This window comes from Anser cygnoides, chromosome 3, assembly GCF_040182565.1.
Source record: "Anser cygnoides isolate HZ-2024a breed goose chromosome 3, Taihu_goose_T2T_genome, whole genome shotgun sequence".
NCBI lineage: Eukaryota > Metazoa > Chordata > Aves > Anseriformes > Anatidae > Anser > Anser cygnoides.
Window position 1 is genome coordinate 28665969 of NC_089875.1, and position 25529 is coordinate 28691497.

The 25529-nt window shown below is 41.8% G+C and overlaps 1 protein-coding gene across 1 annotated transcript; it reads left to right on the top strand.

Moving 5' to 3' along the window:
* The first annotated feature begins 684 nt into the window (after positions 1-684).
* SLC3A1 (solute carrier family 3 member 1) lies at positions 685-25437 on the top strand. The gene is made up of 11 exons (XM_048057738.2): positions 685-4767; positions 10855-11345; positions 11822-12001; positions 12863-13017; positions 14170-14295; positions 17215-17334; positions 18211-18335; positions 19992-20190; positions 21309-21455; positions 23902-24018; positions 24857-25437. The coding sequence occupies exons 1-11, from the start codon at positions 4745-4747 to the stop codon at positions 25295-25297; spliced, it is 2124 nt and encodes a 707-aa protein (XP_047913695.2). The 5' UTR covers positions 685-4744; the 3' UTR covers positions 25298-25437.
* Positions 25438-25529: the final 92 nt, after the last annotated feature.

A 25529-nucleotide genomic window follows, 5' to 3' on the forward strand; every position in this document is an offset into this window, starting at 1 on the left:
ATTTTCACTTGGTATTCTTAGCATGAGAAGTCTGAGATGTTTGATAAAGTTTTGTTCCTGTATTTTACTATATGCCATAACCTGTCAATTTTAACATTTGGTTTAAAATTATGTTTTCGTAGTTTTATTGCCATCTGCTAACTAACATACTTCTGTAGAGTGCTGAGAGTGGGATGTGTCACTTCCACCTCAGGTCTTCCTGAGATGTCACATTCAGCTTGAATCTTCTCTTCATTTTTGTGAACGCTCCTGTACCACAGACCACGTAGTCTGTGTCGGTTCTCAGATCTGCTCTCTGATCTTGAGCAAAATAAAGGATTTAACTGATCATCGTTAACATATTAAACTGAATAGGGAATAAAGAAATGGATGCAAATGAAAGGTTAAGTACTAAGTCTCCTCTTAATAGAGTGAATCTTCACTAATAGAGTGAATGCTTTTTTTTTTTTTAAGCTTGCACACAAACCTTTGCAGGACTTGGCCAAACCATCTGTGCTTTTCGTGCTGCTTATGTGAACTGCTGCTGCTATTTAGGTTCGGGAGTTTAAAAAAAAAAGAAAAAGAAAAGGAAAAAAAAGTGTACATTTGAAATAGATGTCAATTCTTTGAGCACACCACAGGTTAAGAACCAAGCTTTAGAAAGCTTTTTTTTTTTTTTTTTTTTTTGCTTCTGGAAGACTGTCTGATACTATTGAATATTAATGGATATTTTCTACCTAAATAGAAATGTAGCTCTTTCACTTCGTCCTATTGCAAAAATAGCCATAAGCTGTGAAACTGGTTAGATACTGGGTCATTTGGGGCTAATGTGGTGTAAGGGATGAGGAACTGAGTTAAAATATTCCTAGTTCTTGCTTGCTTTGATTCTAAAAAGAATTTCTTGCATGGATGAATGCATAAGTGCACTAGTGAAGTATTTCAAATAAAAGCTGAAGGAAAAAAAGACAACTTTACTGCTGCCTGACATTAGGTATGAGGTTCTGGCCAAAAATAAAAAAAAGAGCAATAAAAGAGCTAAGCACCTTTTTACTCCATCGACTAATTCAGGTTTTGTTGGTGTAAACATCAAATTTTAGATTTGGGGATTGTTGCCTGAAGACATTGCTTTTAGCTCTTTACAGCTATGTTTACAGCTATGTTTAGCTCTAAATTGGAAGGTAAGTTGGAGAGAGGTAGCTCTACTGGTGCAGGTGAGCAGCTGCATGGAATTCTCCCAGAGATGAAGGCAATTTGACAAAATCACAAAAAAGTAACCAGGTCACTGAGCAGTTGCAATATTATCCGTGTAAGTATGCGGCTAGTTCATGCAGTTGAAACTCTGCCTGGGCTCTTGTGCATCTTTTGTAACACTTGGCTCAGCTTGACAGTCTGATCTGTCCTGCTTTTATTCACTTGGACTGTTGCTATACAGGTCAGACTTAGCCGTGCTTTGCTTCTACCGTTTCATATTCCCCTCACGACTGCTTTGCTGTCATCACATACAGGCAACTTCTGCACTAGCATGACTGTGCCTCTCCTGCGTTCAGCTCATCGCTTCTGGTCATCTCTCCCTTCTTGTGCTGACGTTGTTATTCTTTTAATCAGGGCTGCTGTGCTTTGCTCTTTATGTATGAAAGGTGAAGTTCCCCCAAACACCTTATTTTCTTCCTCTAAAAACCTCCACAAAGCTCTCCTTTGCAGGGATGCATGGATATAAAGCCTGGCTAGCATCACTGAGCGCTTCCGACTGCGTTGGGGAGTGCTTCCTGCTTCTGTCCTTGGCTGTCCTTACTTGTCCATGTGGAGCTCGACCGGGAATTCTCCAGCAGAAAAAGCTTTGCTCTACTTCTGCTGTGATTAGTGACTGGGAGTTAATACCAACTAACGACTGCCTTAGTACCTGCTTTTAAAACTTAACTGAAGACTGATAGGAATTCAAGACATGAGGGTAGTTTTCTAGAGGAGGAGCAATTCCCCATCAGTTTGGTAATCTTTCTCTGAAGGTAGTTGTCCTTGCTAATAAAGAAAGCAACACGTAGATGCCTTCTGAAGGCTTGTGGTGACTAATTGAAACAGGGATGTTGGACATAATTTTTCTCACCTAGTGTGTCAAATCTGCTTTGGAAATGACTAACCCTGATTCTGCTTTCTCAGACTGCTGGAATTTAAGGTGAGTTGGGGAAAGGTCGAGGCTACATTGTAGTAGTGTTTGGTATTGCAAGGGCCCTGCCTTTGATCTTTAAACAAGGTGGGAACAGTCCAATTCCCAAGTCCCCTCATCAAGATCGTGGAAGTCCATCTTGTCTGTAAATATAAATACTGATTTTTTTGGCATTTTCAGGTAACTTTAGGATTCTGGTGGGTAGCTAAGGGATGCTATCTAACATAATTATTGTTGAGAAAAATACTATGCAAAGTTAAGTAAGAAAATGACTAAATGAGGTTTACTTTCATCACTTTGAAAGAGCTGCAGAACTTCAGTGAAAGAAATTCCCCAGAAATTCACAGAATGAACATTCTGCCTCTTAGGAGGTAAAACGCCACTTTTAGGAGTTTAATCTAGAAAGGAAAACTAGAAATACTTGGAATTGTTATATTCCTTGCAAGAATACCAATTTCTGATTGAGAAATCTGATTTTTTTTTTTAAAAGTCTGCTAAGAGAAACTACAGTGAAACACCTCTCTGGACTGAAGTTGTATTTCAGCTACATTTTGAGTTTTCTTCATGAATGTGTAGTTTGGTAAATACCCTGCTCTTAGAAGTTAGTTGGAAACTTCGAAGCAAGTGCATGCATATTGAAGAGTCTGATTGCGTTAATGAAAAAAATATTTCCCATTGTTTTTTATAAGCAAGCTTAGAAACAGTCCCCATCAAATTCATTCTATGTATGTAGATAAATAAATTTTGTCTTGGCAAGATGCTCACATGCAAAAAGGTGGATGTCTGCTTAAAGTCTTGGACAAATAATGTACAATATTTGATTCTTTTTAATAGGAACTGGAGAATGCTCTCAGATTTTTTTGATCTCTTATTCAATGGTCATCTTCAGTTCATAAACACATCTAAGTTTAACTGTGCAATAATGATTTTGGCCTCAGTATGTAAAGCAGATGTGTTTTTCCAGCGTGTTTAAGAGAGTAATAGTTCAGTTTTGGGAGCAGGGAATGTGAACACAATAGTGAAACCGAAATGAAATACCTTTCCCAGTTCTCTGAAATCTGCATTTAATTTGTCAAGATACAGTTGTGGGAAATACTCCACTAATGCAAACAATCTGCATGGGCGTTAGAAGTGTGGTGTTTTACCACAACTTATCAGTCTCTACTTTTAGTCATGGGCACCTTTTTCACCATACTGAGTTACAAATTCTAGGGTGGGGAAATACGTTATGTATCTGCTCATTCCTACTCATCCTTACCTTTAAAACATTCAGGTACTGTTGCTTAAGAGATTAGAGTTACTGTATTTAACTTTGCTCTCAACTTGTTAGGGGATGGAAAAAAGGCACCTAACCAAGTGTGTGAAAAATTGCAACAGCTATTTTGTATGTAGCTAAAATATTTCAAGTGCTGCTTCTGGAAGTGGAATGGGAAGAAGAGATAGCACATTGACACCAGGAGGGACTCTGCCAAGTTTGAGTGCTGTTCTGCTACCTGAGAAGGAAGGAAATCACTCAAACAGCTCCTGCTTTTCCTCATTATTTTTATATAATGTTATTTATTTTTTTTTGGTGTTGCTTAATGAAATGTATGTCAATTTGCTGATGAGAGGATCAAATAGGTAGAAGGAAGTTTGTGAAATTCAACATATCTAGTCAATATGGCCAGTTCTAGTATGGTTCTAGCCTCTCTGCTTTGAACTGCATTAAACAAAATTAATCAAAAGGAGAAAAATGTACAAACTGGACATTATTGTTGACGTAAAGATGTATGTCTGAACCTTCAGTTCTGAAATCTTAAAAACAAACTGTTCTGAGTATATTAGAGTATCATCGTACTTAGTGCTACAGACTCCTGGACATCAGAGCAAAACTAAAAATGTGAGAACTATGAGAGCAAGTGTCATATAAAGAAAGGCAGGCGTTTGTTTTAGTCCTTCTCCAGGAGAGATGGGGGAATGGATACATGTGGTAGTTGTCAGTGCAGTATTTGAATGACTAGTGGGGGGAAAAGTTTGGAAGCATTATGTACTTGTTGAATGTGGGATTACATTTTTCTTTGGTTTGTTAGTATGGATGAGCTAGAGCAAAGCTGAAACCTTTGACCTTTCACCAAAAAACTTTCACTTTTCACCCTCCTTGAATGCCAGGGGATTCTACAACTGAAAACTTGAAGTTGTTAGGAGTACTTAGCATATAATGTTTTCAGATAAAGCTCGGTTTTTAGAAAAAAAAAAAAGTTTCACTTCAAGGCTTCACTTAAGACAAAGAGGGGCAGCATGGTTCGTAATCCTGAGTGGTATTTACCAGGGTGAAGACCTAACTGAAATTTTTCTTTAGAAAAACTTGCATCAAAAGTAATGGGGGAAAAAAAAATGAAAAACCTGCTTAGACTACTTCTGTTTATCACTGTTTTTAGAACAGAGTCTGTTTAAGCCAGTGTAGGCTGCACCCTATCTCTTCCTCCTGGTTCTGACTGTGACTGGAACTTTTCTGACGCCCTGTTCTTACTGGCTTCGTTCTGGACACGCTCGGCCACGGTCACTGCGCTCCTCACGCCAGGCCGCCCTACCCTGTGCTGCTCATCTCCTGTGCGACGATGGACAATGAGGTTGGATCAAGCCTGTCAGTAAGTAACGGGTTCTTCTGAGCCAGCTGTGCGTACACATGGGTGATTACTCAAATTTACTGTCCCCACACATCTTGCTCCCAGTAAACCTGCTCGTGCTGGTTCCATGTTCACTTGGGGTCTTCAAACCTTGAGAAAGAGGCCCACGTACTCTCCCTGCTATTCTGCATCCCACGTCCTGGTACTGCTGATTTAATGACAAGCTTGGAAGGGACAGACTCATCTCATAGGGGCTTAGTCTGTAGGAAATGCTGTATGAATGGTTTTTTGAGACAGTTCCAAAGAAAAGGTTAGTTGTTTGGAGGCAGTCAGTGTGGCTTGAGCTGAGTAAATACAGTTGTCCCGGGAAAACTATAGTCAGTTTTCAAGTTGAAATTTAGGAACTCTTTCGTTAGTATTTTTGGCCACTGGACCTCTGTTATCCATCTGTTGAAGAGGTGTCATACTATGCTCCTTCTCAAAAGGAGGCAGTGGTTAGTAACTGGAATTAGTTTTTTTTTTGTTGTCTTTTTTTAGCAATTCTTCTAGCTTTTTAAAAATAAGAACTGTCTTCTGTTTGCCTTCGTATGTTCAGGTCAACGTAAAATTTAAGATTAATTTCTGCCACTTAAGTCTGCATTGAATGGTATGTGTATCTATTTGGAGAGGGCTTCTTGTAGTTGTGAAATGTTTTTGATGCTGAGGTTGAGTTTGTGCTGGCCAGAGAGCACCTTCCTTGAACACAGAAGCTCGCACATGCCAGCTCTTGCCGTGTACCACACTAGGTCAGTGTGGTGAACGGGAGGAGGTGTGCTTTAGTGTCGTTTTTCAGAAATGTGTATTTCCAGTTCTTTGGTTTCACTTCCCAGCATTCATATTGATTTTAGACACTAACTTTCTGGTGCTGGGCTGTTATGCTCTAATGTGGAGTCAGTGGAGTGTTGGTCACAGCCAGCCCTTGTAAAAGCTTTGGGATCAATTCAGTAGTCCAGTGAAGCCTTCTGTACAGAGACTGGAAACATCTGATCTGATGTCTTTCAGCAGGAAGTTATTTTGGGGGAGCATGAGTATGTTTGATCATGAAATGCCCACCGCAATTTGCAATGTGTGAAGAAAGCAAATTAGTTGCAGGAAGGTCTATCTAGATGCATTGAGACAGGGAAGGATTAAACTCTAAGCTCTGGAGAGGCTCAGTGGCCTGCTGTATATACTCCTGTGGTACTGCATACATGGCTCTTGCAGGTGGGGACACTGAGGCCGCGTGAAAAGCATCACGGCTCATGTAGTAGGGTGATGGCTGTGTTCACGCAGGGTCAGCACTGCAGGGTCGGGCAGGACACTGCACTCCTCGCCTGTGGCTCCTCCCTGAAAACCCCTGTTGTCTACATGAGGAAGTGCCTAGAGTTCAAGACCCAAACTTGCTCCTTGGTTACTATTCAGCGAGTGTAAATCGTTGTGAGAAGCTGTAGCATGGGTAGAGGTAGCAGGTAGCGTGCTTATGGGGTGCTGTCTCTTGGTAACCCTAAGGGTGGATGGGGTTGCGATACAGCACGGTCCCGTCCTGGTTTTGATCTTCTGCTTGGCTCCTGTTGGGCTGTCTAGCTGGGCTGTCTGTACTTTGAATTTTCCATTTCAGAGGTCCTTCAGTAACACCAGGTCACTCTTGGGTTTATAGCCATCACAGCTGCAGCAGCACAGTCTTTTGGGATTTAATACTGTGCTGAGTGTCCCCAGCTCATAGAAGAGTAAAATCAAGGCCTGGGTCTCTTGCTGGCAAAGACTTTAAGGACTAGGCTGGAGAAGAAAATTGTTTGGAAGTTGGTGTCCTTTAGGACAGAGCTGTGACAGACAAATGCCATAAAGGGAAGAGTGGAAGTAGTGTAGTTTGAGGAGGGCGCAGGAATGAGTGAGCTTCCTCCTGGAGAAGAGCACACTTGAATTTACTTTTAAAATAAAGAGTGTGTGGCAGTACCATGTTTGATCCTCTGTAGGGGAGGGCATCCGAAAGGAGTCAACTCTGCATGCTGCTGTGCTTGGAGCTTTGCTAAGAGCAAGGATTAGGGGATAATTGTTTCCATTAGAAATAGTGGGAGAAGCCAGCCATGCTGATCACCCACGGGGGGCAGGGGCCAGGTGCCTCTTTCCCAGAAAGCTACCCCTGCAACATCACATGAGCCAAGCAGTAGGTAATTACAGCGTTTATAATGCCATTAACCTTTAATCACGTAGTCCATTAGTGGACTAAGAGCATTTTAAAAAAATAAATAACGAACCACCAGGCCTTGGCGTGGTGTCTCGTGCAATTAGATTTTAGCAGGACTTCAGGCTGCATGCTGATGGCAGAAACCTCATGTGTGGTCAGGGAACCCCTGGGTAAGAGATACCACAGCAGAAATTTGTTTCTAGAGAGTGTCTCACTCTCGATGGCTGCCCTCTGTGTCACGGGAAGACTTTCTTAATGCCGAATGAAATGTAGCTTTAAAGGTCAGATTATCCATCAGTCCTGTGGGAGCCGCTGAGGAAATATTGTCAGCTCTAGTGTTTGCCTTTTTGCATGGGTGTGAAGCTGGCCTGGGTTCTGTAAATAATGAAGTTATATTTAGCTGTGAAGTGCATTATGTCAGAGCAGTTTCAGTGGTAACAAAACATTTAATAAAAAAGCATTAAGCAAGAGAACTTTTAAAAAATAAACGTCTTCCTACACTTAGCGCATTAGGGTGCTTAATCACCCCTTTGTGTGATTTTTGGTGTAATATGTATGGTATCAAATAACTGGTAAGCTACTTGGCATTTGTATAGCATCAAACAGCAGACTCCTTAGTCAGCCAGTGCATTGAAATAATTATATATAAGAAATACTTGTGGAAATTAACCCCTCCATCTTATAGAAATAACCATGGCAATCTGTGTGGAGATAGCAGCTATTACTGCCCACATACGGATTGGTTTTGTTTCCCTATCTAACGCTGAGGTAAACAGAGTAACTGGCGCAGAATATGAAGTGTTTTCTCTACTGTTTAATGCTTTTCAGTGGATTCTGCTAACGCAGTAGCATTGGCTAGTTATTCCTGCGAAACTGTAAAATTGCTCAGGAGGGAACTGTTTCAGAATTGCTTGAGAGCAAGCCAGAAGTGTAATGCCTGCATACATAAAATGCATTTTAAAAAGAAAAAGTTAAACCTCGGTGGGAATTGCTGGTGATCTGCCTCTCAAGCTGAAGTTTACAGTTTCCCTTTATCAAATAATTTTAAAGTGAGCAACTCCTTCAGATGAGGAGGGGGGAAAAAAAGGCCTAATAAATACCTGTGTGGTTTTATATCTAGTTAATATATAGCAATTGTGCTGGCAAGCAATGCAGCTGCCTGTGCTAACTGATAGCAACTGTAAAGGTATGGAGTGAGCTGTCAGCTGCTGTAGGACACCAGCCCTGCCCAGCCCTTCTGCAGGGCATGTGGGTAGTTTATCCAGAGGCATTTGCTGTCTTGGTCTTGTTACTTGCGTTGCTTTGGTACAAAAGCAGCTAACACAAATACCACATGGGAGCTTTTTTCCTTTTCTTTCCTGTATGAGACCGGCTATTTTTAGTCTGCAAGGAATCACATCTACAGGAGGAGGAGGTACCAGATTCTGGGGCTTCTTCCCGAGGGTCCATAGTAGGTAGCTTCCAGGATCTACTTTAAGCTCCTTGGCCATACTTTCTCTACAGGTTTTCTAGAATAATTTTATGGTATTCAAGGTCCAGGTGTCCATCCTAAACATGTCTATGCTTTTCTTATACCTATTTGTACATCAGCTCTCCTTATATAGCAACATGGAGTTAATGTGAAATGTGACTGAAACCTGTAAACACTGTCAGTCTGACTGTAAAGCACTGAAGTCTGGCTGTAAATCTGTGTGTTCACCAAGACAGTTACTTGATTGTTTCTAGCATGGATTATCTTCTGTGTTAACCTTAAAATATTGTGTTGCTGTATCTCTGCATGCCCAGTAGACACCTGGAGGTTGAATTAGTCCACAGAGATTCATTTACAGATGTCTGAAGCTTGTGTGTGGTGCTCCCCCAGAATAATCCTCTTGATTTTAGCTGCATGCTTGGCAATTAGGACACAATCTGTGCTACTTAAGGTATAAATAAGCGTTTAGCATTACTTATGGATTACATTAGGACAACAGACGCTATTTTGAAGGAGCAGTTAATGAGTGGCCGGTTTCATAGAACAAACACGTGCAGTTGTGCACATGGAAAATAATTGAATTAAAGGGGAAAAAAGTGTCAAAATGTGATACTAGCTTTCAACTACTTAATATTAAGTTTGTCTTTATTAGTTGTAAGAATTATGTATACTGAAGATAACTACCCGTGTATCTTCAGATCAAACATACACAGCCATGCAGGCAATTATTACTATTAAATATACCGACTTAAAATTAAAGGAAAAAAAGGGTAAGGGGTAAAAAAACTTGGAATCTGAATTCCGGCAGTGCTTTAGGTAGTAATGTACAACCTGGGTGAAGAGAGGAAACCTGATCCTCTGCAGATTTTATGTGATCTGAGGTAAGCCATTAACCGAACTTGAATTCTCTCCCTGCGTTTGATTCTAGAAGCACACGCCCAGAGATCTGTTGATATGAGACCTAACTGTTGTGTGCCTTGCTTTCTGCTCCATGAAGTGGAAATAATAGGGCTTCCTCTACAGGGACGGTCAGGAATGTACCAAAATGAATGTGGGACATGAAGGGTGTTATTTAACTGTTGCTTGGTCAAGTAGCTGTGCCTTGTGCCTTGTACCCTGCCTCCCTGTCCTGTCCTCGCTGTGCTGAGCTGGTATGGAGCACCCTGTGGCCTCATGGTGACCTGGCAGTTTAGGAATAGAGCTGTTTAAAGAATGAAATGACATTTGCTTTTTGCCAGCTCTATTTCCCAGCCTGGTTCGCTGCTCAGCCACACAAATACTTCACCTGGCACAAGGCAGGGGGCAATGCAAGGCAGGAAAAGCAGCCAGGGGTAGGAGTTTACTAGATTGGTATTAAATGCTGGTGAACTAGACGCAAAACTGCACCTGAAGTTATGGCCATGGAGCATTGCCTGTCCAGCAGTTCTTTAATTTGAAAAATTACACGTCTGTGTCCCACTGACCTGCCACAGATGCCTTAGGGGCCTTCTGCCATGTTTTGAGGCAGTCGTGGTAAAAACATTTTTGTATCCTAACTTGAGGGATTCATTTGGTTAAGAAGCCAAAAACAGATGTTTCTGAAGCACAACGACCCGCTGGCATTTGCCCTGTGGCCATGGGCAGACCTCAGTTGTGGCCTGCAGCAGGGCCCTGTCACGGTGTGCGTGCCTCAGGATGCCTGGGGCAGCACGCAGGCCCGAGGGGCTCTTTGGGGGGTGCAGGTTTGCAGGTCTCGGGCCAGCTGAAGTGTAGAGCACACAGAGGTGTAAATCTGGGCCTGCTTGCGCAAAATTTCAGTGTTGCTGATCAGCAGTGAGCAGCTCTGCCTTGGGTGTTTGTGCCTGGAGATAGCTGTGGGGGCAGCAAGCAGCCTGTAATACGCGTCGAGCTGCAGGACTGGCGCGTGCCTTATCGCTGCTTGGGAGTTGTGGGTGAGCTGCGGTGGGCTGCGTCTGGGCTAGTCTGTGCTGTGAGGAACCCAGCACAGCAGGCTTGGGATCTTTCCTTCCTATTGAATTTGTACTCTTGCTCTTGGACCAGAAGCTGCCCACGCCCTGTTCTCGGTGCCGATGTTTTCACTACTCATTCACGCTGAGGTAGCAAGGGAGGCAAGGACTGATCTGCAAAGTCGAACACTTACTAAACCTTTTATAAATTATATTAAAAAACAAAAACAAACAACAACAACAACAACAAAAAACATTGCTATAGAAAGGACAAGAAGTTTAGGATGTTGAAGAGAGCAACAGTAAATGTAACTGCTCCTGGGAAAACTGTGCTTTCTTGTAGTGTTTTGTTATCTTGCTGAAGATGCCTGTTATGCAAAAGAGCTGGAGCACTTTGTCCTTTTTCTGCTTTGAACTTTGACCAATTGGTCAGGATTATTTATAAACCCAGGTGCTAATTACGCTGCTTCTCATTCCACTGAACAAAGGTATGCTGGCTCGCTTCCTTGCTGTAGTGAGTGTCTGTCTCCAGGACAAGAGATACCAAGCAAAATGGTTGACGAGGAAGCAAAGAGCTTACCTATGGAGCTGAGTGAGAAGGGAGGTGTGGAGAACAATGGATTTGTTCAAAATGAGGCTTTTGATGACAAGGAGACTGATACCAGTAGCCAAGAAGAAATGCCAAAAACATGCATTATTGGCGTGAACCCAGAAGCTACTGAGGAACCAGCTTTGGAGCCCTATGCAGGGATGCCGAAGGAAGTCTTGCTGAAGTTCTCCAGCCAAGCCCGGTACAGAGTCACCAGGGAGATTCTCTTTTGGCTCATAATCGCTGCTGCTGTCATGCTTGTGTGTGCTACGATTGCCATTATTGCTCTGTCCCCAAAGTGCCTCGACTGGTGGCAAGCTAGTCCTATTTACCAGATCTACCCTCGTTCTTTCAAGGACAGCGACATGGATGGGAATGGTGATCTGAAAGGTGGGTGAACTTCCATTTTTGTTGTGTGTAGTGCAGGGCAGCAGTCATTTGTGTGTATTTATATATATATAAAAATTTAAAAAATAGTTACAGTCCATCAGAGAAAGCCACTTGAGAGTGGCGTGTAAGACTTGTTTTACTTATCACCAATGGCCACTTACATTCTCATTACTAGATCTCACCTGGAGTTTCTTGCTCAAGTCAAGTCTAAACCTGGAGTTAGACCAAAAGTTTAGGTATGGGATTGAGAGCAAACAGCAGAACTTTAAAGTGGCTTTAAATGGTTTCCATTTTGTGGTCTCATGCTACTCCTGAAGAAATTTCAAGATTGCCCTGCTAGCTGAGATCAGTAAAAAGTGGGGGTGATTAATGTATCAAAGGGATCTGTGTTCCATCTTCAAGAACCCACAGCAAACTTACTTCAACAAAAATATTTTGTCTTTTGTAAAGAGTTGATGCCCTTTTCATTTACATAGGTATCCAAGAAAAGCTGGACCATATAGTGAATTTGAACATAAAAACAGTCTGGATCACTTCTTTCTACAAGTCCCCCTTAAAAGACCTTGGCTATGGAGCGGAAGACTTCTATGATATTGATCCCATGTTTGGATCAATGAGTGATTTTGAGAATCTGCTTGCAGCCATACATGATCGAGGTAAGCTGCAACTCTGATCAAAATAGCTCTATTAAAAAGGTGTTCACTTGCATGATAGAGGTGTGCCTTGTACCATTAAGTTCCGATCTTGAGTTTTCATGAGCACGCATGCAGGGCTCACCTAGTGCTGTGGTCCCTGCTGGGTCTGGGAGTGCGTGTCAACGGCCCAGGGGCATCACGCCTGCCAGGCAGTCGTGGCCTTACTGATGGCTGCTTTCTGGAGAAAGCAGAAAAACAATTAAGAGGCTGGGAGGAAGCGTGCGCTTCCTTCCTGCAATTGCATCCTTGGTTGGTGTGTGTATGCCTTAGACTCAATGCTTGCCCAGGTGCTTCCTTCTTACAGCCGCTGGGCTGAATGGAAAATGGTTTGCCAGTCTCAAAAGCGTTTGAGATTTTTAAAAAAGCCTGATCTGTAGGAAGGGTGAGGAAGAACATATGTTCATTAATGCTTGTGAAGTGGTGATGCCCATTTCCCAGCTGTGAGATGGGAGAGAGATGTTGAAATCAGAGTTCTTGGCCAGACTTGGTTGAAGTGGTTCATAACCACAGAAATCTGCTCTGGTTTTCTTCCCTCTTTATAGGGAAGAGTCCCAGCAAGATGTGCTGACCCTGCTTGCTGACCCTCATTAGTTTAGCCAGACAGGTAGCCTGGGGCTTTTTGTCTTTGTGTGTGTTGGCCCCAGCCAACAGGGCTGTGTGAACCCAAGCTACATGCTTGCGTGTTCCTCGAGCACAAACCCAAGCTCCCAGGCTTTGGAAGAAGCCCAAATGCTTGTGATACGTTTAAAAAAAATAAAATAAAATAGAAAAAGCTGTGTCTTAAAAGGTTGAATTAAATATATTTATGATTTGATTTATAAGGGTTAAAAGTGATAATGGACTTAATACCAAACCACACAAGCGACAAGCACCGATGGTTTCAGCTTAGTCGCAACCGGACTGGGAAGTACACAGACTACTACATCTGGCAGGACTGTGTGCAGGCGGGGGCAGTGATCGCTGTGCCCAACAACTGGGTAAGTGTGGGCAGGGACGCTTGTAAATTAGGTTGCAGGTTGCCTGTAACAACAACGCCTAGAACATCGTTGTCCTGGTGGACACGGGGCTGTAAATGGTTGCTCACGGGTATGGACCGAGGTTACGAAGTGAGGCTGTGTTGGGTTAAGATTTAAACTGGTTCAGGGTGGAGGGGTTCCTACTTCAAACAATTTAAAAAATTACTCCATGCTAGAAACTGCATCTCTGCTCTGCAATCATAGTTGTGGAGAAGCAAAGCAATATGTTCTAGGCTTTTTTCCCCCTTTTCTGGAAGGTGGATCTCCTTTTTCATTTGCTTTGGGAGAAAAAAGGAAAATGTATGTATTCCATATATATGGTTGTCCAGAGAAGCTGTGGATGCCCCATCCCTGGAAGTGTTCAAGGCCAGCCTGGATGGGGCTTTGGGCAGCCTGGTCTGGTGGGAGGTGTCCCTGCCCATGGCAGAGGGGTTGCAATTATATGATCTTTAAGGTCCCTTCCAGCCCAAACCACTCTGCGATTCTCATTTATCTGAACTCTGAATTGATCGGTGCATGGTTAAGAGTTTGTATATTCTAAAACCTCCAGGTGGGATTGTTATTTCCTTCCCCATTTTGTTCCCCCAAACAACCATTTTGTTTGGTTGGTTTTGTTGTGCTTTTTTTTTTGGTGTGTTTTTAACTGGAGTCTTAAGAGCCACCTCAGTTTTTGGAATTCTTTATTACAGAGATCATAAAATTAACATTTTAACACACTGACTGTGGTTAGTGCTTCAAAGGGACAATACCAGATTAAAGAAAGTGAACTAAAGCTATTTTTAACAACAGTTTTAGGAAAACTAATTCCAAGAGAAATGGTTCCACCCATGTTTCCCCCTCTTTGTTATAATTCCCAGCAGAAGTCTACTTAAAGAGGAATGAAACAAAGCATTGAACATGAGATACATGTGGCAAAGCCTGACTGAAAGGAAGAGCAACTAATAGGAGAAGGAAATAAGAAACAAAGTGTCAAAGTCTATTTAAAATTTAGTCCATCAATTAGGCTTTTTGTGCTTTATTATGTGCTTGTAATGCGCCACATCGTGAAGCATGCATATGACTAATTGTTAATTTGAGAGTTTGGATTATTTTTCTTCCCACTTACATGAACAGGTGAGCGTCTATGGGAATTCCAGCTGGCAATTTGACGATGTGAGAAAACAGTGTTATTTTCATCAGTTTGGGAAAGAACAGCCAGATTTAAATTTCCGCAACCTTGCTGTTCAACAAGAAATCCATGTAAGTATGTGGCCTGTTGCTGCTGCACCGATAGCTAAGCAGATATTTCTGTGCTTGATTTGATTCTTTGTGCTACACAATTTACAATCTAGTTGGAAATAATTCAAGATCTACAGTGCATGTATTGAAACAAAAAAGCATCTAGACAAACTTTAAGTTTGAAAATTCAAGCTTTATCTTCTGATGCTTCCAGTATCAGAGCTACTTTGTTTCAAGTCTTTTTAATTTAAAAGCAAGCAATACCACCCACCCTCCAAAAAAAAAAAAAAAAATCCAAATGAAACTGTCCTTGAGTGGAGATACTGGCGGTGGGTTTTTTTCAGTGCTCTGTCTGATGATTATTGCTTTTTATGCTGGTTTAAGTCCCTGCTCTCACAAGCACCTGGCAAGATCTTGATCATTTTTGGAACAGGCTATTGCTCTTTAAAAGGAGTTCCTTTAGCCTTCAGTGGGAAGTGGAAGGGGATCTTCATTTCTTTGCTTTGAACCTTTAAGAGCCCTCTGCTTTTCAGCATAGCCTCATGCATAAGCAGTTCATGCTTGCTCTCTGTGAACCATATGCGTCCTTCAGCTTACATATTTTTTTCCACTCATTTTCTCAAACGTGGATGGCCAGAATTAAACATACTTACAGAAGAGGTGCCTGGGTCAAATTTTCTACAGTGGCATAAATACTCCCCCTCTAAGCCCTAAGATTGTAACTTTTCTTGAAGATGCTGCTGGTAGTCTCATAAAATGACTGCTGTAAGGAAACAGTTGTGTGCTGTCAAGTCTGGTCTCCACCAGGAGCCAACAATGAAGGCATTTACTGCATTTGTGTGTTGCATGGAGGACAGCATTTAATGAGAGGACTGACCTGGATGGTTAAGTGTCTTGTACTGAAGCTGGTGCTGAAGCACAGCTGAATCAGGCAAGCTGAGAGAAGCTGTAATCTCTGTTGATACAAGGAGGTGTTAATTAGCCAGCCCAATGGGGGGTGGCACCTTGTTTTAGCAGAGGTGTTTGGATTTTTGAGGAAGTGAGGCAATGCTGATCTGAAATGCAAGGAATGCCTGGGCTTGATAAGAAGGAGTTAGTTTCGGTCTCTCTGCATCTCTGACCACTTTATGTGGGGAGGAACATGGACAGCCTTTACAGCCAGGAATGTTTCACCAAGGAGTGGTTGTGTTCTGATAAAACCTCATGCCTGCCTCCACCACGTCTCCCAGTAGACAAAACGTAATTCATTAACGCATTGGGAAACAGGTCTGAAGATGGGGATTATGACAGCTGCTTCTTTTTTTCCTTTTTTTTTCTTCCTTTTGAGTAGTACAGCTACCTCAAGTGTGTTGATGTTAGTTCTTTGGCGTTTGTTGTTCTGTACTGTTGAATTTTGGTGCGTTTCTTTGGTGCTAGTCTTCATGCCTGCCTGATTCTAGTATGAGTATCTAATGGGCTGTCTCTGCAGTATCTTTCTTCACTGTTGGTGTTGCAAGTGCATGAAGAAACAAACCAAAACGTTTTTGGTCTTAATTGTTAGCTGAAGCATGAAATGGGTTGATCTCAAGACTGATCGTTGACAAACTCCCCTGGTAACTTCTCTGTCTTGATGCTTCCCATAACATCATGTCTTTCTCCTTTTTTCTGCTGTTAAACGTACTTTACAATAGTCATGGCTATTTTTTTTTTCTTTTTTGAATGGTACCCGGTACATTGCTGAAGTAGCAAATAGATGCTGCATGTCTTATGCATAGAGATGAAACAAAGACTAGTAAGTTTAATCTGATAATACCCACCTTTGGTAAATGCTTGTAAACATCATTGATTCCTCCAGCATGTTAAAGAATAATCTTTGTCTAGTATGTTAATTCAAAATCCTCTTTCACGTTAGGACTACAATCGGTCTAATCAAGTCAGTGTTTTATACTGCTGATACCTGGTGCTGCTTTTGTGATGAGCATGTGCCTAAACATTTACTGTTTGGAGGATTCAGTATTGGACAGACACTGCATTGAGAGCTGCTGCTTTCAGAATGGTTCCATGAGAAAGCACAGCTCCAAAGGTGGAATCCTGATTTGCCAAAAATCTGTAAAGCTTGAATGTGGAGTGGTTCTACTCCAGCCTATTCTGGCAAGTGTGTTCAATACACATGTTAAAAATTAAAAATAAGACTTTTTTTTTTGTGCTTACATGAAAAAAACAGTATCTGGTCTAAAGGAACACGTGCACAAACTGCTCAAGGGGGGTTGAACTTTAGAGTTGTTTGTGAAAACCAGAGCAATTAGAATTTTAGTATTATGACAGCTACTGAAGTAGGAAGTAATTCTACTAATAGTGACTAACCTCTGCCTTCGGTAGTGGAATTATTATTCAAGTTAACTGCTATAGATTTAAATTTTTTCATGTTCCTGCAAATCAACAAATAAGCCTGAAAATAAAATGGAAAAAAACCAAACATATCTGTCAAATAAAAGGGAACAAGCATTTTAAGAGCTCTATTGTATAAAAAGAAAATTGGTGGCACAAGGTCTGTGCAGAACAACATATTCTTGCATATTTGAATCAATGTGTTCTAATTGTGTGCAGGCAAGATGGGTGTTCACCAACAATAGTGCGTAGCATGATCCCAGTTGTTCTGATGGAAGAGATTAGAAGGCTCCTAGTGAGGCATGCCCTGGCTTTGGTCTCATGAATTATGGGAGAATTTAGACCAGTCTTTCTTTTTTATACCGGAAGAAGTAATAAGACATTTTCTATTTGTATGTCAGTGATAACTCAACAGGATTCACTTTAACTTCTAGTTAAAAAAAAAAAAAATACAAAATCAAAAATAAATTGTTATATATTATTACCTACAGTAGGTTTAGTTTTCCTCTTTAAGTACGTGCTATTTTGAATGGTATAGGCTCACTTGAAATTCTCAACTTTTCCCTTGTCTAGGATATTATCAAATTTTGGCTTGGCAAAGGAGTTGATGGATTTAGTTTTGTTGCTGTTAAATTTCTTCTAGAAGCCACGCACCTACGAAATGAACCGCAAGTGAACAAGTCTCAGAATTCTGTAATATATATTTTCTTTTTTTCCTGTATTTTCTACTGGGGCAAGAGAAGTGTATGTTTTTACTCTTCGGGGTCTTAATTAGGGCTTTAGGAATAAGGAGTCATTCCTTGGAAGGGAAGTGACTCCTGGGTTCCCTGCAGAAGGAGTATGTACAAGAAAGAAGCAAAGCAAGAGTGCTAAGAAAATTGTCCATATGCCCTCCGTATTTCTGTTCTGACAGTTGCTTTGAATTTTGTTTGAAATACTTGGCTTTCAAATTATATTCTAAAAAGACCAGTGTTGTGAGTTTCAAAGATCTATCGGTTGTCTTTGGGGAGCTCATTACAAGAGGTAGGCTCAATGCTCTGGCTCACTTGGGACCCCATAGCAGTCACTAGCACATATTTCTTTTAAAGTGCTAATAGGAATCGGAGTAAAACAAGCAGCAACAAAAAACCCACCTAATTGGCAGCACATTACAGTGAGAGGTGGCCAGAGGCGTTGCGAAGCACCCGCCCTATTGTTTTTGCTGAGGTGATGAACCCAGCGATGTTAGCAGATAGTGCGGGCAGTGAGATGCTGTTCCCCTGCTGAGCTGGGGATCACACAAAACTCATCAGCTCTGCAAATATTGTTGCTTTAAGTTACCACAACAACAACATGGCGTGTAGCCAGTGTGCTCAGTGCTGCAGGTGGGCTCTGCTGCCTAGTGCTGGGGACGGTTCCTCGAGCCCAGTTCAGATCCGCACTGTTACCGTTGGTATGCTAAGCTCATTTCAGTTAAAATTTTACCTGTGTTGATGGATTGTCTCAAGAGTGGACAGGAAGAATTTGGGGAGTTCTGAATTCTTAAAAAATACTGGGGAACTAATGGGGAATATTGCCTTGGCCTTTAAGGAGAGCATCACAGCCTATTCAGAGCTCTACCATGACTACACAACCACCCAAGTTGGCATGCATGACATCATCCGTAGCTTCCGCCAAACCATGGATCAATACAGCAGTGAACCCGGCCGATACAGGTAATCATTATTAGGGCTAGTGAATTCTTTTCCTGATTGTCACCTTCTTGCTAGCAATAAAATGTTTTTTTAATAACATAATGTGCTGTAAAATGTGTTCTTACCAAATGCAAACGGCAGTGCATAGGCTATGCTATCTCTTCCCCAATGTGTACAGGAGAAGTGTACAGTGAGTTGGTCCAGGTAGCTCCAGGCATGATGATAGAGAAGTAGGCAGAGTGTGTGACCACACAGGTTGTGGCACCACTGTAATTAAAGCCCATGAGGCTGATCCACTGTAGCATTAATAACACAGTTCATAATGGTTCTGTAGTCAGAGTGTTAGAATCACAGAATGGTTGAGGTTTGAAGGAACCTGTGGAGGTGCTCTGGTCCCACTGCCCTGCTCAGGCAGGGCCACTTGGAGCTGGTTGCCCAGGACCATGTCCAGGTAGCTTTTGAGGACCTCCAAGGGTGGAGACTACAACCCCGCTGTGCAACCCGTGCCAGTGCTCAGTCCCTCTTGCAAAACTAAAAAACAAAAAAGTGTTTCTTTGCATTCAGGCCGAACCTCCTGTGTTCCAGTTGGTGCCCATTGCCTCTTGTCCTGTCACTGGGCACCACTGAAGAGCCCGGCTCCATCTTCTTTACATTGTCCCTTAAGATACTGAGATACACTGAGGTCCCCCTGAGAGTTCTCTTCTCCAGGCTGAACAATGCTATCTGTCAGCCATTCACAGAATCACAGAATCGTCTAGGTTGGAAGAGACCTCCAAGATCACCGAGTCCAACCTCTGACCTAACACTAACAAGTCCTCCACTAAACCATATCACTAAGCTGTACATCTAAATGTCTTTTAAAGACCTCCAGGGATGGTGACTCAGCCACTTCCCTGGACAGCCCATTCCAATGCCTAACAACCCTTTCAGTAAAGAAGTTCTTCCTAATATCCAGCCTAAACCTCCCCTGGTGCAACTTTAGCCCATTCCCCCTCGTCCTGTCACCAGGCATGTGGGAGAACAGACCAACCCCCACCTCACTACAGCCTTCTTTAAGGTACCTGTAGAGTGTGATAAGGTCGCCCCTGAGCCTCTTCTTCTCCAGGCTGAACAAGAGAGATGCTCATCATCTTTGTGCCCCTTTGCTGGACTTCCTCCAGTAGTTCATGTCTCTCTAGATCTGGGCTCCCAGTACAAGCCCCCATACTCCAGGTGTGGCCTCACCAGTGCTGAGTAGAAGAAAAGGATCACCTCACTTGACCTGCTGGCAGTGCTGCTCCCAATGCAACCCAAAACTCTCACCTTCTTTGTGGGAAGGGCATGTGTCTGACTCATGTTCAGCATGTCAAACAGGACCTCCAGGACATTTTCTGCAAAGCTTCTTTTCAGCATGGAAATTGCTAAAAATGTTCTTCTGTGCGTGTGGTTTTGGAAAGAGAAGGCTCATTAAGATACAGCCTTTTGCTGTAGGTTTTTCACCAGAAATTTCCAAGTAATATCTCCTATTACTCACTTTACAAAATCTAAGCTTCTCTGTGTTTTTGATGGGAAGGAGGGAAGCAGATGTAATTCTTAATCCTGTATTATTTTCTAAGAATGCCAGACACTTCCTAGCTTTCTTCAGCTCTGTACAAACCAGGACTGGTACAAAAAAAGTACTTGTGTACTTCTTTGTAGATTTATGGGTTCTGATGGTGATGAAAAGGAAGACATAGGAGCAACAATGATGTATTATGGAACAACTTTTGTCCAAGAAGCAGACTTCCCATTCAATTTCTACCTAATTAACATGAAAAATCTATCAGGAAACAGTATTTTTGAAGCCGTCAACTTGTGGATGAAAAACATGCCTAAAGGGAAATGGCCAAACTGGGCGGTAAGAGTTCTGGACTTATCCTTACTGGAAGGGCCAACCTAGGTGATAACCGTAGGTGATAGTTCCTCTTAAGGTGATAGAAACCTCCCCCCCACACATGTTAATTTCCGTGGGATTAACTTTGCAGGTATTTGCTATGAAGCATGGTTGGGATGTGCAGGAGATGAGCCACTACGGGCTTTGATTTCCCCAAATGTAACGTGGGGGCAGCTCTATTTACCTATCGGATGGGACTCTCAGGAATGCAGTTTTGTATCCTCAAGGCTGTGTCTCTGGGGAAGGGGGCAAAATGCCCAAGGGAGTATTTAGAAACAGCTTTTGGCTGTAATGGCTTTCAGAAAGAAAAAGGCAACATACAGGGACCATGTGGAGTTGCAGCTACTGGTGTTTCACCACATTCCTTCCTACACACAGATCTTTTGTTCCAGTCCCATGCTCAAGCATGCCTACCTTTTGGGTGTTCTCCTTCAGGGCTGCCAGCTTTTCCCAGCCCCAGTAAAAAAGTCATCTTCTCAAAACAAGCACCACCTTCACATGGCAGAGAGAATGGTAGAAATCTGAGGGAAATGTTACCGGGGGGAGTTAATGAAGTCTCAGGCTGATTTGTCATCTCCCTGTGCTTCTACCACCTACGTTCTAAAATATTTTGGGCAGAAATTTGTACTGGTGTCAAAATCAAGATTCAACTTGCAGACCTGGAGGTGAAAGGGGAAAAATTACCTGCTACATTATTCAATCAACTAATAACACTACAGGTCTTTCTAAGTGGTAAGGCCCTTTTCTCAAAATAAGCCACTCTCGTCATTTATTTCTTTTGGGTGATAGTGGCATTAGTGTAATTATGCACTTGGAGTAGTCAAGTGAGCATTTGGCCAATACGCATGAAATACATTTAGCTACTTACCTAGGTGGTGATCTTTGGTGTATGTCCCTTTATAGGAGAAGATAGGCTGGAATCCTTCCTTTCAGCCCCGTGAAGACAGGCCAATTCAAATACATTTTTCTGTTTATTTTGTTGCCTGTGGATAGAATTTCACTCAAAATGGTTTGCCTTAGAGTAGTTTAATGTATGCATAGAATTTTATAATGTCTCTTTAACAGAATGTTGTTTTCTTCAGGTCGGAAGCCCTAACACTGCTCGGATTTCATCTCGCTTTGGGAAGAAATACGTCAGTGTTATAAACATGCTGCTTTTAACCCTCCCTGGTACTCCTATAACTTACTATGGTGAAGAAATAGGTATGGAGAACATTGCTTCAGGAAATGTAAGTGAAGAGTACATAAATTCTGATCCTGTTACTTAGTTCTGAGAAATGGAACTACCAAAAATACAAGAACTCTTGATTAATTGACCAACTCCAGTCTTTGTCAATATTTAGGTGGTATTCTGTGTTCCACATTGCAAAGCCATTGTACAGACTGCAGAAACAGCCAGGCCAGAGACCAGAACTGAGGCCCTGATGCATGCTGAGCTGCAGGGTTATAATCCTGGTCCCTGCCTGCTGCCAGATTAGTTTTTGTTGCTTTTCTTCGCTTCAGCAGAAGAGGCAGCAAGTGCCCAGGCCTGGGCTAGTGGCTTTGAGAGGTGCGTTCGGTCACCTGAGGCAAGAGGAACAGAGTTCTGTATCCCCTTCCTCTCACAGTACTTGATTCACTCTGTCAAAGTCCATTATTTCCTGGCTACTTCTTAGAGGAAACCAAAGTTCATGGGAGCATAGCTAGAGCCACGGTCTCCTGGAGACTACTTTGCTCTCACTATAAAGAGGCACCTCCCTAAACCACAGCCCTTGCTAAAATGCCCAAGCTCAGAAGGGGCGTCCCCTAAAAAGGGTGGGCGTACAGGTCAGCCACTGCTTAGCATTTCCTGGTGGAAGGGGCTTTTCCTACCCACAAACAGATTTCTTTGGATTTCTATTTTAGATCCAAAGGTATAAAAGATTTAGGTACCTGAGCCCTGGGACCAGCTCCCTAACTCATTTGTTCGTGGTTGCAGCTAACACCCAGCAGGATGTTTCTGTTTTGTTAGGCGATGGAAATGTTCAGAATTACGTTTATTCAAGGTCATGGGATTAAACCAAAGTGCCCGTGCCTTTCACACTGTGATGACCTACCTGAGTTTCAGTTTTCATATTCTGCCCATATTAATTTCTCATCTCTTCTCTGATTGTACCTGACTGCTGTTGTATCTTTTGTCAGAGACGTACTGGCATGGCTGGAAAAGGTCATGCCCAAAAGGGAACAGCTCAGCTCTGCCTCTTACAACCATATTTGAGCACCTTAAGAACATGCTCCTATGGCAGATGCTGTTTTTGCTGTGGAAATCCTCTATTACAGAATGAGACACTTGTGGTGATGTTATCAACAGTATTGGCAAGTTTTGTACCAAAGGGAAGGAAGCACTTGCACAGAAGCACAGGATCATCTCTAGGTTTGTCTGATTCAGATGTGAGGTAGTGGTTCCTTGACTTAGGAAATCTTTCCCCTGAGAAATGCCTGGGTCAAAGCATCTCCTGCATTTTCATACTGCTGTTGATTACTGTAGGCAGAAAGATACTCTTCAGAAAAGTGGCTTGCCCTTGGCTCCTCAGGGTATGCTTGTTTAGTAGCCACCCTGTGGCTCATGGCTTTGTAACAATGCAAAACCACGCTTCGTTCAGTCTGGAAGAGGAAGAATCCCTGATTAATGGGTGTCTTAGAAAGATGGAGAGTATTTGCTAAGGGAATAGTTTTTATCCCCAGCATTTGAAAATCTTCAAGAAAAACTAAAAGAGGTAAAGATGAAAGGCAGCGTTACCAGTGTTGAAAACTTAGGTTTCTTTTTTCCTGCTTTTCAGAACATGCTAAAAGGAGAAACCCATTATTTATAATGTCACGAAGCAAAGTGACAATTTCTTTTGTTGAGCTGCTTTTCTGACAGATTGTATTGAAAAGTGCCCTTTATATGAAAAACAGTTTTCATCGAAAACAAACACCCAAAGTATGTGCAAAATATTTTATGCCCTCTTATATCATTAAATTTAAGTGTCAGATCTTTTGGCAAGCTCTTCAATAACAATGAGGAAGCTTTTTCAGAATTTTTCTGAATCCTTCAAAGTGAGAACTTCAGACTTTTTACATCAACACTTTTTAATCAGCTAAAACCTGGTATTCAGTACAATTTTTGCACTTGAGAAAAAATTTATTTCTAATATAAGAAATCCTCTCCAAATTGTAGTCCTTGAAAATATATGCTCGAAGGGATCTATGGTGAAGAGTGTGATGGTTACAAGAAAGCAGATACTGAAGAACATTTACTAGTTGTTTACTGTTCTCTCTTCTTGGCACTCGTTACCTCATATGTTCACTAACGGCGTGTCTAGTTACCCATCAGAATATTCTAGCTGTCTTTTATCCAACCTTCTGTTGCAAGGCAAGGCTACTAGACTCATCTGGGGACTCTAAATTTTACCCAGTGATGCCACATCTATTAGACTTTCTGTTCTCTTCCATTTCAGCAGTTGTCTCCATTCATATTTTCTCACTGTTTCTATTTAGATTTGCAGCAGGGTTACATCCTCCGTGTTGCATCTTAACACGAGCTAGAGAAAACAATACTGAAATGGTGATTGTATGGAATATGTTGAGAGCATGTTATTTAAGGGATAACTTTTTAACAGACTAATCAAAGTAGGAACTTCTTGGCAACAGCTCTAAACCCACTTTATTTTCCAGGTGACCTTCCCAGAGAAATCCCCCATGCAGTGGGATGGCCAAGTTAACGCTGGTTTTACTGAAGGCACCAGTAGCTGGTTACCCGTTAACCCTGACTACCAAAGTGTGAATGTTGAAGTAGGTATTTGTGTGACAAACCAAAGGTCTGAAAATATTGTAATGCATCTCTTTCGCTCTGACTTCCTAGTGGGAACTGGCAGTGTAGCCAATAAAAACAAACTCCAGGGAGGAAAACAGAAAGGTATGGAATCCTAACTAATTTTATGAGAGAAGGAAATCCTTGCACCAGCGAGGAGTCTACTTCATCTATATTCATTTAAACAGAGCAACTGCAATTACAATGTACGGGTGGCTTTTAACATCCTTTTAATCATTTTAACATTAAACTGAAATCCAGCCTTTGTTTATATTAATATATAGAGCACCATCCTTGTAACAAGAACTTAATATAGACCATCTCTAATGTAAGTAAATAAATTTTTCAAAGCAGTTGAGCAGTGGATCAAACAGATTTTGCTGATCTACAGTGCTGATCAGAACTGAAGACAAAAATATGATTCAAAGACAGGAAAAAAATAAAATAGGAAATAAATTCTCTGATTTCAGTAGATCAGACTCAATGAAAACAGTTCACTGTCAAGCTTTTAATGGCTATGGCTTTCTGCGGAATAAACAATAAATACTCAAAAGGACACCTGGGGAAGTAGAAGTAGTGTCACTGACAGGGGAATTCTGTCCTGCCAAATAACCTCCATCTCTGCCACTGCATGAATCCCAAGAAAGTGCAGGAGAAAAAGCAGTTTTTCAGTGGAATGAGCAGACAAATTTGAAGAGTTAATTGTCAAAACTGAATTTTAATATGCACGTTCTTGGCAGACTGTGTGGGTGTGAAGGAAGTAATATCTCCTCCATTCAGTGGGAAGAAACAACCCCATTAATGCTGACTTTGTTGCAGGTACAGATGACCTGGTCCAACTCAACCCTGAGCTTATACAGAGAGCTAACTTTACTTCGCAACAATGAGCTGCCCATTCATCGGGGATGGATGTGCTACATCTGGAATGACAGTAATGTTTTTGTGTATGTGAGGGAATTGGATGGGTTAGATAGAGTCTTTATGATGGTTCTCAATTTTGGACAGGAATCGACAATAGACCTGAAAGGTATAGTTCCTAGTCTTCCCTCAGTAGCTACTATAAGACTAAGTACCAATTTTAGCAATACTGGTAAAGATGTCAATACCAACACAATTAAAACTGAAGCGGGAGAAGGCCTGGTCCTTGAATATAAAACAGGAAAACCTGTTCATACTATGGAGGCTTTTCAAGACAACTGTTTTGTGGCAGAAAAAGCTTGTTATTCCAGTGCCTTTAATTTACTCTATGTGAACTGTTAAGTGCAAGAGTAGAATAACCAAGTTTTCATGTTAGTTTAGAAAATGCTGATTTCAAAGAACAGGAAAAAATCTGTCTCTTTTTATGGCTTTTCAAACTTGCTTTGTGTACAAAATAAACAGCCTGAAAAATGAAATTAATACCTAATTGTCTTGTATCTGTATTGGTAATGAAACACTGGTCCGGTATAAACAACGATAGCTATTTAGACACCCCCATTGGGTCTGTGGAGAG